The following is a 15986-nucleotide window of genomic DNA, read 5'->3' as shown; positions in this document are numbered from 1 at the left end:
ACACAACAGTGAGAGGCCCGTGTACCGCAAAAACAAAACAAAAAGTGGGCAAAGGACTTGAATAGAATTTTTTCCAAAGATAATATATAAATGTGTAACAGGCATATGAAAAAATGCTCAAAGTCACTAGTCATCAGAGAAATGTAAATCAGAACCACAGTAGATAATCACCTTACACCCATTAGTGTGACCATTATTAAATAAAAATAAGTGTGGTTTAGGATGTGTGGAGAAATTGGTACCCTTATGCAATGTTGGTGGGAATGTAAAATGGTGCAGCCTCTATGGAAAACAATATGGTGATTCTTCAAGAAATAAAAAATAGAATTACCACATGATTGAGCAGTCTTACTTCTATGTATATGTCCAAAAGAACTGAAAGCAGGATATGAAAGAGCTGTTTGTACACCCCTGTTCATTGCAGCATTATTCACAATAGATAAGAGGTCAAAGAAACCTAATTGTCTATGGATGGATGAATAAGGAAAATGTGGTAGTATTTACAATGGAATATTATTCAGCTTTAAAAAAGAAAAAAACCCTGACACATCCTACAGCATGGGTGAATCTTAAGGATGTTATACCAGTCACAAAATGACAAATACTCTGTGACTCTCCTCGTTTGAGTTATATAAAGTAGTCAAACTCATGGAATCATAAAGTAGAATGATGTTTGCCAGCGTACAGGGGGAAGTGGAAATGAGTTGTTATTCAATGGGAATTTCAATTTCACAAGACATAAAAGTTCTAGAGATTTGTTGTACAATAGTGTGCTGTAGTTAACAAGACCGCACTGTACACTTAAAAATGTTTAAGATGGTAAATTTTATATTATGTTCTTTTTACCAAAATTAAAAAAAAGACAATACAATAAAAAAAAAACATGCTGTGTAGGATATTAATTTTACTTTTTTTTTAATGTAAGGTTTTAATGTCAAGTTGACATGATTTCCATTATATCTTTAAAATGAATTCCGTCTACTTTAGAGGTAACTAAGCATGCAAGGCTTCTCTTAATTGACATTGTTAGGAAAATGATCAGTGTTCTACTTAAATTTTTATATTTCTGGTGATTTGTAGTTAATTTTTCTTTTTGTGGCCTATCTTAATTGTTCTACTTTTTATTAATTCTTAGGGTACATTTAAATTTAAAGCAGAAAGTGACCTGTTCCTTGCTGAGCATCACAAACTTTTATTGTATGATGGCAAACTCTCTAGTGGCATTGCATTCACATACAATCCACGCGCCACAGATGCCCAGCTTTGCCTCGAATCATCCCCTAAGGACAACCCTTCAATTTTTGTTCATTCACCACATGCACTCATGCTCCAGGTACTAGCGGTAATATTTTAAGAATATTTTTAATGGTAAATTTTGATGTATTATTGAGTTGTATTTGGTAGCTTCTGACATGTAATGTAATATTTTATTGTTCTTGTTATGTTTCATTTTGAATTGTTTTGGAAAAGAATCATTGGAATCTTTACTGTGTTTTTTTGTTTTACAAGGATGTGAAGGCAGTTTTAACACATTCCATCCAAAGTGCCATGCATTCAATTGGAGGAGTACAAGTGCTGTTTCCACTTTTTGCACAGTTGGATTATAGGCAGTATTTATCTGATGAAGTTGACTTGACTGTATGGTGAGTGCTTTTGTTTTTTCTTTCATTTGATGTGAGAGTTATTTTCATCACTGTTGAGCTGCACAATATTTTTTTCAAACTTTAAAATTTGTTATAGGGTTAAAAGAGAATAGAAAGAAATTTTTGAACTATAATTATTATAAATTCAGTTCAATAATAATAATATTAATTTAAGTTCTTTATCAGTAGGAAGTATGGAAGCTCTAAAAAAACATAATAATGTTTTTGAAAATAATTAATTTATGGCTGCGTTGGGTCTTGGTTGCTGGGCGCAGGCTTTCTCTAGTTGCGGCGAGTGGAGGCTACTCTTTGTTGTGGTGCGCGGGCTTCTAATTGCAGTGGCTTCTCTTTGTTATGGAGCATGGGCTCTGGATGAGTTGGCTTCAGTAGTTGTGGCACGTGGGCTTAGTTGCTCCGCGGCATGTGGGATCTTCCCAGACCAGGGCTCGAACCCATGTCCCCTGCATTGGCAGGTGGATTCTTAACCACTGCGCCATCAGGGAAGTCCCAATAATGTTATTTTCAAATAAAGTTAGACATAGTGATAATAGATTTATCAGAAATATATGTATTTTTGTCTAAAATATAGTTTTAAAATATTTTAAATGGTTATGCGGCAGTGATTTCTTATGGTAATTCATCTTTCCATATTTAATTATTATTGATTGCTAGTAAGTAATCTAAAAATTTTTGATTATGTTACATAATAAGTGATATGGTTTTTAAAAATTAGATCATAAATTTGGCACCTTTGTCTCCTTTGTTGTAGTGCTGAGTGTAGAAAAGGAAGAGACATGAATTCTAGGACAAGTTATTACAATGTTGGAAAGGGTGTCTAAATGAATTTTTCATGGCTGTATAATTTAGTGAATCTATTTATAATAAAGTAATTATGTTTAATTATTTGAGTGACTTTAATGTTTTTCGTTCTCCTTTTTTGAAATTCTCTTTCTAATTTCTACTTTTATGTGCGACTTGAGGTTTACTACCAATGTATATATTTAATGATGTAATAATTTTTCCAGATTATTTTTAGGCAATGGAATGACTTTTTTTTTTAAAGGAATTATGTATCAAAGCTAGTATTGACTACATTTAAAAAATTTAAAATAATATTATTCTTGACATATTGCTACTTCATAAAATTTTTTTGCATCCTGGTCTAAAACCTTTATAACAGGGCTCAGTTTCTTTTTTTTTTTATTAACTTTTCACCATTATTGGAATTGCTGACAGTTAAAAGTACTTTTGTGGAGGAGGTTGGCTGTTCTCCCTTTCTTTGTGGGAATCTGTCAAGACTTTTGAGAAGGACTAACAGCCAACCTTATTCCATTCCATTTTGAGTATCTACAAGTTGTGAGGTTGGGAGCATGGCTGTAGTCTTACTACTTTACGATTTTTCTGTTGGGATAATGCACAAAATTCTTAAATTATTATTCAAGTACTTCAGTTTGTCTACAGCTTTACTTTCTTATTTTCCCCTTTATGAACCCTATGCTCCGTTCAAATTAGGCCAGTTTGGAGCCCTAACATATTTGGAGGCTATCTATCCTAGTCTGTTTGCTCCACATCTTTTCCTTCTATTTGGCTTCTAACCCTCCAAAATTGAATACACTTGCTCATCTAAGTTACATCCATTCTTCAGGGCTTTAATATACTTATGTTAGTCATTTTATTACTTGTTTTTGGACATTCCTAATTTTGCTCTATTTCATGCATGTTTTTCATATTGTTTCTAAGTGATTCATTTATTAATATATTTGTGATAAAGGATATGAACTAAATATTTGAGTAATAAATCCTAATCTTACATTAAATTTTAGTCCTAAAATAATGTTGGAGGCAGTTTTAGTAGAGTGTCAATTTCCTTGGAATAGAAACTTTTTATTAAGGTGGATGAAAGACTGCATCTATTTAACCCCCCCCCCCGCCCTTTTTTAAAAATAGAATATGTTTTTTCAAACCAATGTCTTTTTTCTTATTCCAGTTCAACTTTGCTGGCTTTTATCATGGAGCTGTTGAAGAACTCAATTGCTATGCAAGAGCAGATGCTTGCCTGCAAGGGCTTTTTGGTAATAGGATATAGTCTTGAAAAGGTAAAGTATCAAATGCTTTACATTTTTGATTCTTAATTTGCAGGCCATGAAACTTAGTCTCCTAAGTGGTTGAGAAATTCTGTCTGCAAGTGTGTCTCCTTGGTTATATAAAATTACCTAAATTAAAATAACCTTTTGTTGTTTTAACTTGCCCCCACTGCTTTATTAGAGGAATGTGGTATTGAGTCTCATGGCATCTTTAACTTTGAGCATATAATTTGTGGACCTACTTTTTTCTGGTATTGACAGCCTTTAATTTACTTACCTTGCCTTGTGTTGGTAGTGACCTTTGAAATATCTTCCTCTGCAGTCTTCCAAATCCCATGTCAGCAGAGCAGTACTTGAACTTTGCCTTGCATTTTCAAAATATCTGAGTAATCTGCAGAATGGGATGCCCCTACTCAAACAATTGTGTGATCACGTTCTTCTTAACCCAGCTATATGGATTCATACCCCAGCCAAGGTAATACATATATTGATTTTGTGCTAATATGTTCAGTAAGTTTTTGTACTTGAGAAGAGTGATAATTACGAGGATTTTCTTTTATCCTTTTACATGCTATTATGTAAGATTTCAGTGGAATGCATTTTTTGACTAAATATACTTTTGCAAGTCAGTATTTTTTCCCTCCCTTCCTCCCTTGCTAAAGCTATATCAGTATTTATTTTTTAAAAAAGCTATAGTCTTTATTTTCTGTTGTTAAATCAAATAAAATTTTATTTGAGAGAGACTTTGATTTATACTTACTAAACCAAAGTTGGATAGTTCCAGTGTAAATATAATGTTTCCTATCAACTGTAGCTCTGTTCTATTGCAAATATACATACATATATATCTATGTATCCGTATGTATGTATGCATACATATATATAAATACATACTCACTGTGCTCTCTCTCCCTCTTTTATACACACATATTCCTTCCACCAACGTGATGAGCTCTTGAGTTTAATTCTTACAGGAACAGCTGAAATGTCACCCTTTCTTGAAGGCTTCCATGATATACAGGTCACATTTAATCATTTTAATTTCACATTAATTCAAATTATTAAATACAGTTATATTTTACACAGTAATTTATTTAGTAGTGTAACAGCAAATCAATTACATTAAGTGAACTAAGTGAATTTGTGATAAAATATATAAATAAAACCTTTGATAAATCCTAATGTTCTATTAAGTTATCCTAAAAATTTGATTTCCCCTCTCCCCCTCTCTCTTTTGGTTCACTCGCAAGTTTTTACCATTGTTCAGGTTGGAATAACACATACTTACTCTAGTTGTCAGAAAAAAATGTCTGCAGACTTTTCTGCTTTTCTGGAGTCATAGTATCTTAGTTTCAGCTGCTCTTTTCAAATGTTAAGGAGAAAAACAGCTGCTGACTCTGATTGCCATTTGGAAATAATCAAAGGAGGCAGCTGGAGGTTGTAGCTTTTTATCTCTGGGTTCAAATTTGACCTCTTTCTCTTCTATGACCCTCAGTCTTATTTCTTTTCAAGGATTGTTTCAAGTTACTTTTTAAACCTTTACTAAACACTTCTTTGTCTTACTAAGCAGCCTATTTTTAAGGCTTTGGGCCTCTTTTGAAGTGGTCAAAAAGCCTCTTCTTATGAGATACTTACTTGTAGGGGAATATTTAAAAATTTTCATTGTATCGTTTCCTTAAGTCCATCATATTATTACACTCTATTTCTTACCTTTTCCTTGTTAATAATTTTCTTTAATTTCCTCTTCAGAATTTGCAGTTGATTTGGTAATGTTAAAGTTAACTTTTGTTTCAGCCTCCTGGTTTGTGTATCCATGAGGGGTTATATGTAATTTTATTATAAAGGTAGTTATAACAAACGGCAGATGCAAAGTTTGTTTTGACCTGAAGGTCATACAGTTTGGGGGAGGAAGGAGCTTTTTAAGAAAAAGAATACAACATACTGCATGCAAAATTAGGTTTAGGGTCTTGGAAGGAACGTGTCTAGATGAGTGGGCATGAAGTTTAAGCTTCATTAGCTTCATGGTAAATTCACCTCTGGTTACCAAAGTTGAGGAGGGTATGATTGTATGAATCAATCTTTGCTTTTGGAAAAGGATGCTCACAGTCATTTATAATATCTATTTAAGTTTGATCTGCTCAGAGACAGGCTTTGAAATGACCTAACAAGAGAGATGAATTTTCTTGTAGGTAGCAGTCTTTCACTTGCTGAGTGGCTACTTTATGCTGGGCACTGTGGATACAGTGGTGAGCAAAACAGATCTGATTCCTGCGCTCATAGAATTTAGGTGTAATGGGAAAGACAGATGTTAGTGTGTAATTTGTGTGGTTATTAGATTATATAAAGAGTGAAAGAAGAAAGGTTTATTCATAAGTAGAATATGAATCATCTTGAGGTCTCCAATATGTTGCTGTTAAATCCTGTTCATTTTTTCTTTAACTATAGTATCATTCTCGGTAGACTGACTTTCTCCACTTTTCCACATCTTAATTTATCACTTTTCGCCAGAATTGCTTTATGCTTTTAACATATCACTCTCATCAGATCATTTCTTAGCCTCCAAACTTGTAATGGTTCCTCGTTTTCAGAATAAAGCATTAGGTCTTCATGCCAATTCTTTCTAGGCTTTCTTTGTGAAAAACTCACTTGTCCTCAGTGTCTAGGTGGGTACAAAAGGTTATCCTAGAGCAGTGGTTCTTAATCTTGGCTGTCTATAGAATTAGTTGGGAGAGGCTTTTTGTTTTTTTTTCAAACAAAACAAAACAAAACCAGAATCCCACTCCCTCCACCCTAGATTCTAATTTAATTGGTCTGGGACAGGACCCAGACATCGGTATTTTTAAAATGTTTTTCAGGTATTTTAATGCACAGTCAAGAATGAGGATGGTTGTTCTAGATTTGGCGAAACTTTTTGTATCATCCACCGTTTTCCCTGTTTGAAATTTCCTCTTTTGTTCTGTCTACCTATTGTTCTACTCATCTTCAAAGGCTACCTTAATACTGCTTTTATTAGTGAAACTTTTCTTGACTGTTTTAGCTTACCCTAAAATAATTTCTCTGGCCTCTGAATTAATAGTATTTAATAGCTGTATGGCACTTGTTTATTGCCACATGACCTTTCTTCTGTTTCAGTAGGTGAGGTGTCTTTATTACCTTTTATTTTTTCACTTAAATTTGTGTATTTTTTATATTCTCCATTAGATTTTCAGCTACTGAGGGACAGTGTCTATGCCACTGTATTTTCAATAATACAGTGCTGCACATATAGGTGGAGGTAAATATTTTCTGCATGACTGAAACAGCATGGTTAAGAATTTGAACCATGTCGTAGAAAGTGCTATGTATCCTCAGTGACAAGTAAGCTGGGCCTATCTATTTGAACAGCAGTAGCTACATCAAAGTAATGTTATCTTTCAGCAAGTCTGTGGATTATAGCATATTTATGGTTTTCTAAACTACAAGCATCTTCCAAGCCTCAATTTTAAGTGGTTCAGAATCTGCCACTCTTTACCATGTATGATTACTGATTGGCTCCCTAATTATTTAACCTTGATTGTTTATAGGGCATGTGGAAGATACACAACTAATTTTTATCTTTCAGGGTTAAAAATGGAAATGCCCTCAGTGTCTGGGAAGGTAACATAAATGTTCAGTTGTAAATGATCAGGAGTAGCATGGGTTTGGGCCAAATTTAATACCGTACTTAGTATTGTTTAGTTTATAAAGTATTCTTGATTTTGATATGAAAGTAGACCAAAAGTGGTCCTTATTTTGTGCTATTATGAGTACTAAAGCATAATTGTTTTTGAATTTTAGAGACTATAATTTTATAATTACAGTCTTTGTAGTAATAAGCTGTTATAACAGAATCCTATTTTTCTAATAAATATTTCTTAAGGTAGGCTTTACATATTTTTATATGATTTTCTTTTTTTTGACTTTTTCTTACTTTTTTTGTTACTTCTGCTTCTTTTTTGTTTCTTTTGAGTTATTCCAGCTGCTAATTTTCTCTAAAACAGAGACAATTTTCTCTAAAACAAAGACAATTTCTAGCTTTTGAAAACAACTATACATAGCATAAATAGTAGGTTTGTTATAAAGAAGTTACATAAGTTCATGAATAATTGCTGATTGCTAAATAGAAACCAAACAGTTTTTTCCATGGAACAGTGCTGCAAAAATTTGATATATTTGGGGGTGTTTACTTTATAGTGCTACTGTATAAGAAGCATTTGCCTGCTTTTATTTTATAAGGAGCATGTGTGCTTGTATGTGTCAGTGGATATGTGTATCTGTTAACATGAATGTTATTATCAAACTAAGCAGCTTGCTTTTTGGAACAAGTATGGTCCAAGTAGAGCAGCTGAGGGTATTCCTGGAAACAGAGGTAAAATGCTGGTCAGCTTCTTTGATTTGAGCTCTTCATTTTGATTCTCTAGGTTCAGTTGACACTCTATACTTATCTGTCTACGGAATTCATTGGTACAGTCAACATATATAATGCCATTCGGAGAGTTGGAACAGTGCTTCTCATCATGCATACACTGAAGTACTACTATTGGGCAGTGAATCCTCAGGATCGGAGTGGTATCACCCCAAAAGGATTAGGTATATCATCTCTGTATATTACATTATATATATATGGCAAATCAGGAATTTCTTTCTTTTCTTTTCTTTCTCTCTCTCTCTTTCTTTCATTCTCATTCTCTCTCTCTCTCTCTCTCTCTCTCTCTCTCTCTCTCTTTCTCTCTCTCTTTCTGTCTCTTTCTGTCTTTCCCAATACTATTACACTCTTCTGGAAGTTTTCCTAAATCTCATCATGGTAACATTTTAAATCTCATTGATAATTTTAATAGTTTGTCCTAAATCGTGGTTGCCAGAGGTTAATAACTTGCTACTTTTATAGAAGAATGGTACTTTTGCTAGTATGAGTTGTTTGAGGGCAAATATGACTAGGATGATTTTTAAGGCATTGAGAATGAGAAGAAATTCTATATTAGCCACTGGTATTGATGTTGAGTCTAGTTATCCCAATGAGAATCATTGACAACAGTGTTGTTTGGGAGATGGAGAGTTTTTCCAGGGGTAGGGAGTATCTGCTTCTAGTAAATAATATAATGAAACTACAGAATTTCAGGAATTATTTTCCTATATAACCAGGACTAAATTACTGGAAGGATAGTGTTCATTGATCATGTCAGTAGTTCTTGGAAGGGGTCAAAATAAAAAGTTTCACAAATGGTGGCTCTTTTGGTTTTAAGTATTGCCAAACCTGCTTCAAATTGGCTTATATCATAAAAGAGGGTTAACCAGCTCATATAAACTGGTAGTTTCAGTAGGACTTGGTACAGGGGTTCAAAATACAGCCTTTGGACCCAGTTTGTCTCCCTCAATTTCCCAGTTCTTCTGTGTTGGCTTTTTTCATATAATCTTTCTCTTTTTAGAGTGGCAGACAACCACTCTACCTTCACATCCTCACAAATTTAAATCCAGCGAAAGAGCATCTGCCTGTATTGAGCATTTCCAGCACAGGTTCCTTTTAGTCTCTTTGTTGCTCGTTGGCTCGTTTGTCCATCTGTGTGGCAGGTATTCTTCAGATTGCCCAGGCATGGAGGCCCTTCTTACCTCCAAAACACATGATGTGAGTGTGAAGATGGGTTCAGTCCCTTTATAAAAATTGAGAGCTGTTGCTTGAAATCAGGAAATAGATGCTGGAGAGTCTAACAACATACATTCTGATTTTACTCAAAGGCTTTGGTTGTTCAATGATTTACAAAGACGAGGTTTCATATTTGTATAATTCTTTTTCTATCCCTTTCAAAATAAACTCGATTTATTCTCAGACAATATGCTAGCTATAATTTAGAAAGCTATGAGGACATATAGAAGTTACATGATCTGTTTAAGCTGGAGAGGTTGTGGCAGATCTAGAACTAGGCTATAATTTCCTTCTGACTATTTCATGGTGCTGTAGGTGTGTCATGTACTGTCCTAGGTGTTAGTATTATATTCTGGCCTTGATTTTATAACTGATTAGTGACCTTGGGAAAGTCTTATACTTCAAGTGAGAGAGCTGGACAAACTTTGCGATTGTATTGTAACTCTGTAACCTATTCTTTGTCTAGGAATTGTCATGTGGAACAGATTTTAAACAATTTTCTTCCTATTTTAATTGATCTGTTCAAGGTAATGGTGGTCCTATGCTTTGGTGGTCCAGGAGCTAGCTGTAAATAGTGATTAGTGGGGGGAAAATTGCAGAAAATATGAGGCAGACAAGTACTTAAATTAGGATCTTAGGACAATGGGTGTTTGGTTTCAAAAGCTTTCTACAAGCTTTCTACTTGGGAATTGTATGTTTGAGACATGAAAATTGACTTTAATGTGAGCCATGTGTGACCAAGCACTTTCTCAAGAAGAGGAGGAGATGTCAGAGGAGGTCAACACAATGTTTCCCTTCTTCATAAACGATACTGTGTTGAGGTGTACTTTGAGCTTTTTGTATTAGCTTATACAATGGTCTCAATAGAAAAAAGTTTTTTCATACTAAATTCACATATAAAGTTTAGATTTTCTTTTGCTTTTTTCTTTATAAACTTATGTTACCATAGTAACATTCCAAGAGAGTCTTTTAAAACTAAGTATAAATTTGTTACCTCATTTTTATGTTTTAAAATTCCTTTGACCTTACCCAAAAACAAACATTTTCATTGTAGTTTCTACATAACCCATTTTGTACATTTGGAGCATTGTATATACAATTGCATGTGAGATTGAATGCTCGTCCTTCTAGAGGCATTAAACTCTTCAGGAAACTGACCTTTATGTTTCTTATAAATAGGTGGAAAAACTATTGGGAATGAGAATTTTATACTTAACTTTGAGGTTTTTGAAATACTCAGTGTGTGTGTATGTGTTTGTCTTTTTAAAAGATGGACCACGACCTAATCAAAAAGAAATGCTTTCTCTACGAGCGTTCTTGTTGATGTTCATTAAGCAATTAGTGATGAAGGTGAGTTCATATTTCTTACCCTATAGCATGTGTGTATTGAACTTAAAATTTCACATAAAATACAATCTTGTTTTGTTTACTCTTTGCTCTATTAATAGGTTTACACAGTGGAAAAAACTTTTAAAGATATTTATTTCCTTGTTTGTTTTTTCTCCTTAGGCATATAATTGATAAACATTAATGCAGAATTGGAAATTGATAATCATAATATGTATTATATGAATTTCTGTTGGAGTTCAGGTGTATTCATTCTTTGATTCAGCAAATATTTACTGAGTTTCTATTACTTCTACTATTCTTAGAACTGGTGATACAGTAGTCAACAGAGCTCCTCAAGGAGGATTCAATTTTAGAGATTCCTTGTTCCTGACATTCAGATTTTGAAAAATAATTTTCCTATATAAATGTACCAGATAGAAATGATTACATTTTGTCCCATTTCATTCTACTATCAGTAAAGTAAAATTTAATATTATTTTTAAGGATGGTGTTTTGGTATTATAAGATGCCAATATATAAATATATTTGTTGCCAGTGTTTCATTCGGTATTTTCCTATATCATTTTATTTCTTATTCTTTACAATTTAATGCTTTATTGGCTGTCACATAATGTTATGGTAAATGGACCTAACTGTTAGTATATCTTTCAGAGTCAGATATCTTATTTCCATTTATTAAAAAATTTAACCTTTAAATTGTCTGTTTCTATTCTTTCCTAGTGTGTTTTGTTTCCTAATTCTTATTGTTCTTTTTTGAGATTTCAGCTTTGTTTTATGATTAATAATACAGTAGTTTGAAAATTTTCATAATGCATTCCTATTTAAAAAGTGCAGTGTTTTTCCCAGTGAAATTACTACTCAATTTTTAGTACCTGACATTTTAACTTGGTAATTTTAGAAACTATTCATTTTACTGTCCAAATTTAATAGAAAAAAATAAACAGAAAAATTGTCTTCTGTATTTAGAGGCGTGATAGGTGTTGAGTAATACCCTTTTACTTGTTTTTAATTATTATTTTTGCTTATGCCAGGATTCTGAAGCTTTACTAGATAGGTTATCATATAAGGTGCCAAAAACGGGATACTGATGTCTGATCTCTTTTGACTTCTACACTGTGTTGCATACTGCATGTCTTTAGTGCTTCCCCGAAATTTTATTTTAAATTTAGATTTTTATATTACATTATCTTTTTATATTTATAGCAACTCACCAAGTTGAGAAATCTGTGTGTATAATTTCCATTTTCAAAAAAGTTTTATATATGTAAGCATAAGATAGTTGTCTTATGTTTTTAAAGGATTCTGGAGTAAAGGAAGATGAGCTACAGGCCATTCTTAATTATCTACTCACTATGCATGAGGTAACATTTGAATTTTATATGTTGGGATTTTATTTTTTGAAGTCGCATGATGCGCGTTTTTAAAAGTAAAATAGTTAAAGAAATCTTTCATTAATGATGTAACTATAATGGAGAGTATTTAGTATCTAGGAACTAAATGTTAGCAATCTTCATTTAAATATTCTTTATTACCACAAGATGCCTTTGCGAATAATCATGAAAGGCTTTTAAAAAGTGTTAAAATTAGATCTCATTGACCTAGTAATAAGCTATACCAAAGAATACTTTCAGTTTATTTCCAGGAACCAGTGTAAGAAATGGAAAAATAGATAATGAAAATGACTAAAAATGATTGGACTTTTAAATTCATAAGTCTTCCCACTGATTTTGTATAATCAAATACTGTTAAGTTAAACAACTCATTTATGGTTGATTTAAAAGTATATGGTTGAAAAGGAGGTTGAAAATAAATAGGTTGAAATGTCTGGGGTTTTTTCCTTTATTTTTTAGCATTGCAAAAATGTAATATATGCCAGATATAGTCTAAATAAATAATCAGATTAAACATGTTTTAAATAAGTAGAATCTGAAATTAATTTCATATAAAGCACATTTATATGATAATTTACATTCCTGTGTTATAATTCATTTTTTCTGAGTTCACATATTTGTTACAGCATGATATAGTGCCTTTTAAAATCATTAATAGATGAGAGATATGGTTTGGACCTATCTTTGTTAATTGGGGCAGAAAAGAATGGGTTAAATTTCCTGATTGGATCATATTTAACTCAAACATTAATGATTGTGATTTCTTTTTCTTCTTGAATAGGATATTCTATTTTATTTTTAGATTTTCTTGACCCTTAGGGACCAAAATATTTCATGAGGGAGAAACTGGAAGTCACAGTGATCTTCTGTTTTCTCTGAAACTATTAAATCAGGGATTTTTCAGGTCCTTCAAATAACAGTTTTCCAAAGGCTCAGTGCCCTACTTCTAGACCATTTACTTAGCATATTGAAAATTAAATATTCAGGTAGCTTCCACAGCAAAAGTTCAAAAGCAGTGAATGGAAACCTGGAGGCACACTACCATAGAGATGACTAACTGCTGCTTCCCTTTAGTCTTTGGATTTGTAATTCCCAAGTAGGCCCTAATGATATGCAACAGAGGTTGTAAAGGATTTTCCTGAAATTTTTAGATTTCAGTACTCATATGTGTTTACTACTGTGCTCTTATGCAAATGTTATCAAATTATATCATATACAGTAGCATGTTGACACAATAAACATTTATTGTTTATCTATATCTTTAATACTAACAACAGATAATATAAGAGAACTATCCAGTTATCATTTCCCAAAAGGTCTTCTTTCAGAACTAGTTTCTTGAGAGGCTTAGTGCACAGTGGTCCTAGTTAAATAAGTTTAGAAAGTGATACACAGTATGTTGTCCCCAGCACTACCAGCATATCACAACATCTATTAGCATATTAAAGCTTCAATATGTCTTGCTGTAATAAAAAGAACAACCTGTTCTTCCTCCCCCCTGCCCAATTTCTTGCCGTATAATCCTTCCTTTAAAAAAAAAAAAATCTGTAAATCAGTATGTATTATATCAATGCAATATGTTTTAGGAAGTCTTGATACAGTATAAGAGACATTTTATATCTTTGATTAAGAAATTATTTGACTATTTGGTGTTGTGTATTTTGAGTTATGCAGGTGAACATGTGTATGTAAAGAATGTTTGCTTACAAAGAGTGGATTCGTATAGCTGTCTACTTATTTTTTTTTAAGTTAAAATTCATTGTTTGAGAAATAGTCATTGTCCAAATAAGTTGTTTTTCTTTATTTAAAAAAATTCTAAAATAATTTTAGGATGACAATCTAATGGATGTCCTACAGCTGCTTGTTGCATTAATGTCGGAACATCCTAATTCTATGATACCTGCTTTTGACCAAAGGAATGGGTTACGGTAAGAGTTTAACATTTCAAGAATTTTAATATATTTAATAGAAGAGATCAGTTTGGAAATGACAGATTCTTAGATATGAAAATTATTACTGGATCTTATAAAATGATTTAAGATACAAGAGCTTTTTATTTCATGTCTTATGTTTTTTGAAAAAATCTTTAAATATAGAGGCTGTGTTACTACTATTTAGTATATGAGGACAGATCAGGCAAATCATTCCAGTATTTTGTATGGTTAGTGCTGTTATACTGCTATTGTAAGGTCAAATTCTTCAGCAGACTTATCTTTAGGTCCTAAAACAAAAATATTCAATTGTGATCCAAGAGAAGATCTCTATCTTCCCTTTAAAACATAACCTCTTCCAACCCCAATCCCAAATCATCATTGTATTAGTCCTCTCGGGCTGCCTTAACAAAATACCCTAGAGCAGGTGGCTTAAACACCAGAAATTTGTTTTCCCATAGTCCTGGAGACTGTAAGCCCAAGGTTAAGGTGCCAGCAGCGTTGGTGTCTGGTGAGGGCTTTCCCTTTGGGTTGTACACAGCCACCTTCTTGTTGTGTGTTCACATGATTTTGTGTGTGTGTGCACGAACAGAAAGAGAGAGAGAGAACAAGCTCTTTAGTCTTTTTTTTTTTATAAGGATGCTGATCCTGTCGAATCAGGGACCCGCCCTTATGACCTCATTCAATCTTAATTGATTTCTTATAGGCCCCATCTCCAAATACAGCCACTGCGGGGCTTAGGGCTTTAACATGTGAATTAAGGAGCACACATTCAGTCTGCAACAATCATCGTAACAAAAGAAAATACTTTTGTTTTAAATCTTTCGTTTAATGAGAAGGTTTTTGGGCTACAGAAGTTTAACAGCTACTTTGCTGGATGATCAGCTACAGTAACTAATTTACTGATTTAGTTATAATAAATTTCCCATATCAATCCTCTATTACAAAGTTTTTATTTGTTACCTTTCAGTACTCATTCTCTGTAAGATAGAAGATGACTTTATACATTATACCTAAGGAGTGTATTTTCAGAGATTCCCAGAGAAACAGAACCAAAAGGGTGTGGGTGTGTGTGTGTATGCCTGAGAGAGAGGGAGGGAGAGAGAGAGAGAGAGAGGGAGGGACGGAGGGAGGGATATTGAGATTTATGTTAAGGAATTGGCTGATGTGATTGTGGAAGCCTCCAAAATTTGCAGGCTGGCAGGTGGAGACCCAGATAAGAGTTGATGTTGCAGTTTGAGTCCAAAGGCAGTCTGCTGACAGTATTCCCTCTTCCTCTAGGGAGATCCTTTCTTTTTTTCTATTAAAGCCTTCAACTGTTAGGATGAGGCACCCACATTATGAAGGGTAATTTGTTATATTCAAAGTCTGGTGATTTAAGTGCCAGAGTAAGTGCTGACCTCATAGAATGATTTGGGAAGTATTCCCTACTCTTTAATTTTCTTGAAGAGTTTGTATAGAATTATTATTATTTATTCTTTAAGTGTTTGCTAAAAGTTACCAGTGAAGTTAGCTAGGAGTGGAATTTTCTTTGTAGGGATGTTTTTAGCTACAAATTCAATTTTCTTAATAGATATAGGGCTGTTTAGATTATCTGTTTATTCTTTGATAAGTATTGGTAAGTTTCTATCTATCAAGGAGTTGTCTGTTTCATGTAAACTGTCAAATTTATTGATATAAAGTTGTTCCTTTATTTTCATTTAAATATCTGAGAAGCCTGCAGTGATTTTACCTCTCTCATTTCTGACACTAATACTTTTTCTTCTTTCTTTTTTCCAAATCAATCTGGCTAGAGGTTAATCAAATTTATTCATTGTCACTGTTTTGAGATCTTTCTTCTTTTTGAATATAGGTATTTAGTGCTTTAAATTTCTTCCTAAGCACTTTCAGTTTAATGTCATTTTTATTCAGTTCGAAATACTTTTTTC

At 33.0% G+C, this 15986-nt stretch overlaps 1 protein-coding gene across 3 annotated transcripts in view; it reads left to right on the top strand.

Annotated features, from left to right (window-relative positions):
* The window catches only part of LRBA (LPS responsive beige-like anchor protein), a 736343-nt gene that overhangs the window by 123132 nt on the left and 597225 nt on the right, over positions 1 to 15986 (top strand). For all 3 annotated transcript variants that reach the window (XM_027117137.1, XM_027117135.1, XM_027117138.1), the window contains exons 10-17: positions 1136 to 1333; positions 1510 to 1643; positions 3631 to 3739; positions 4050 to 4202; positions 8167 to 8335; positions 10657 to 10736; positions 12035 to 12097; positions 13958 to 14055. In XM_027117137.1, the coding sequence (XP_026972938.1) occupies positions 1136 to 1333; positions 1510 to 1643; positions 3631 to 3739; positions 4050 to 4202; positions 8167 to 8335; positions 10657 to 10736; positions 12035 to 12097; positions 13958 to 14055 (1004 nt within the window). The remainder of the gene's footprint in view (positions 1 to 1135; positions 1334 to 1509; positions 1644 to 3630; positions 3740 to 4049; positions 4203 to 8166; positions 8336 to 10656; positions 10737 to 12034; positions 12098 to 13957; positions 14056 to 15986) is intronic.

Source organism: Aethalodelphis obliquidens, unplaced genomic scaffold, assembly GCF_003676395.1.
Source record: "Aethalodelphis obliquidens isolate GAN/ISIS:26980383/991018 unplaced genomic scaffold, ASM367639v1 scaffold17, whole genome shotgun sequence".
NCBI classification, from domain to species: domain Eukaryota; kingdom Metazoa; phylum Chordata; class Mammalia; order Artiodactyla; family Delphinidae; genus Aethalodelphis; species Aethalodelphis obliquidens.
The sequence above is the reverse complement of the archived record's forward strand: the minus strand, read 5'-3'. Positions and strand labels throughout refer to the sequence as shown.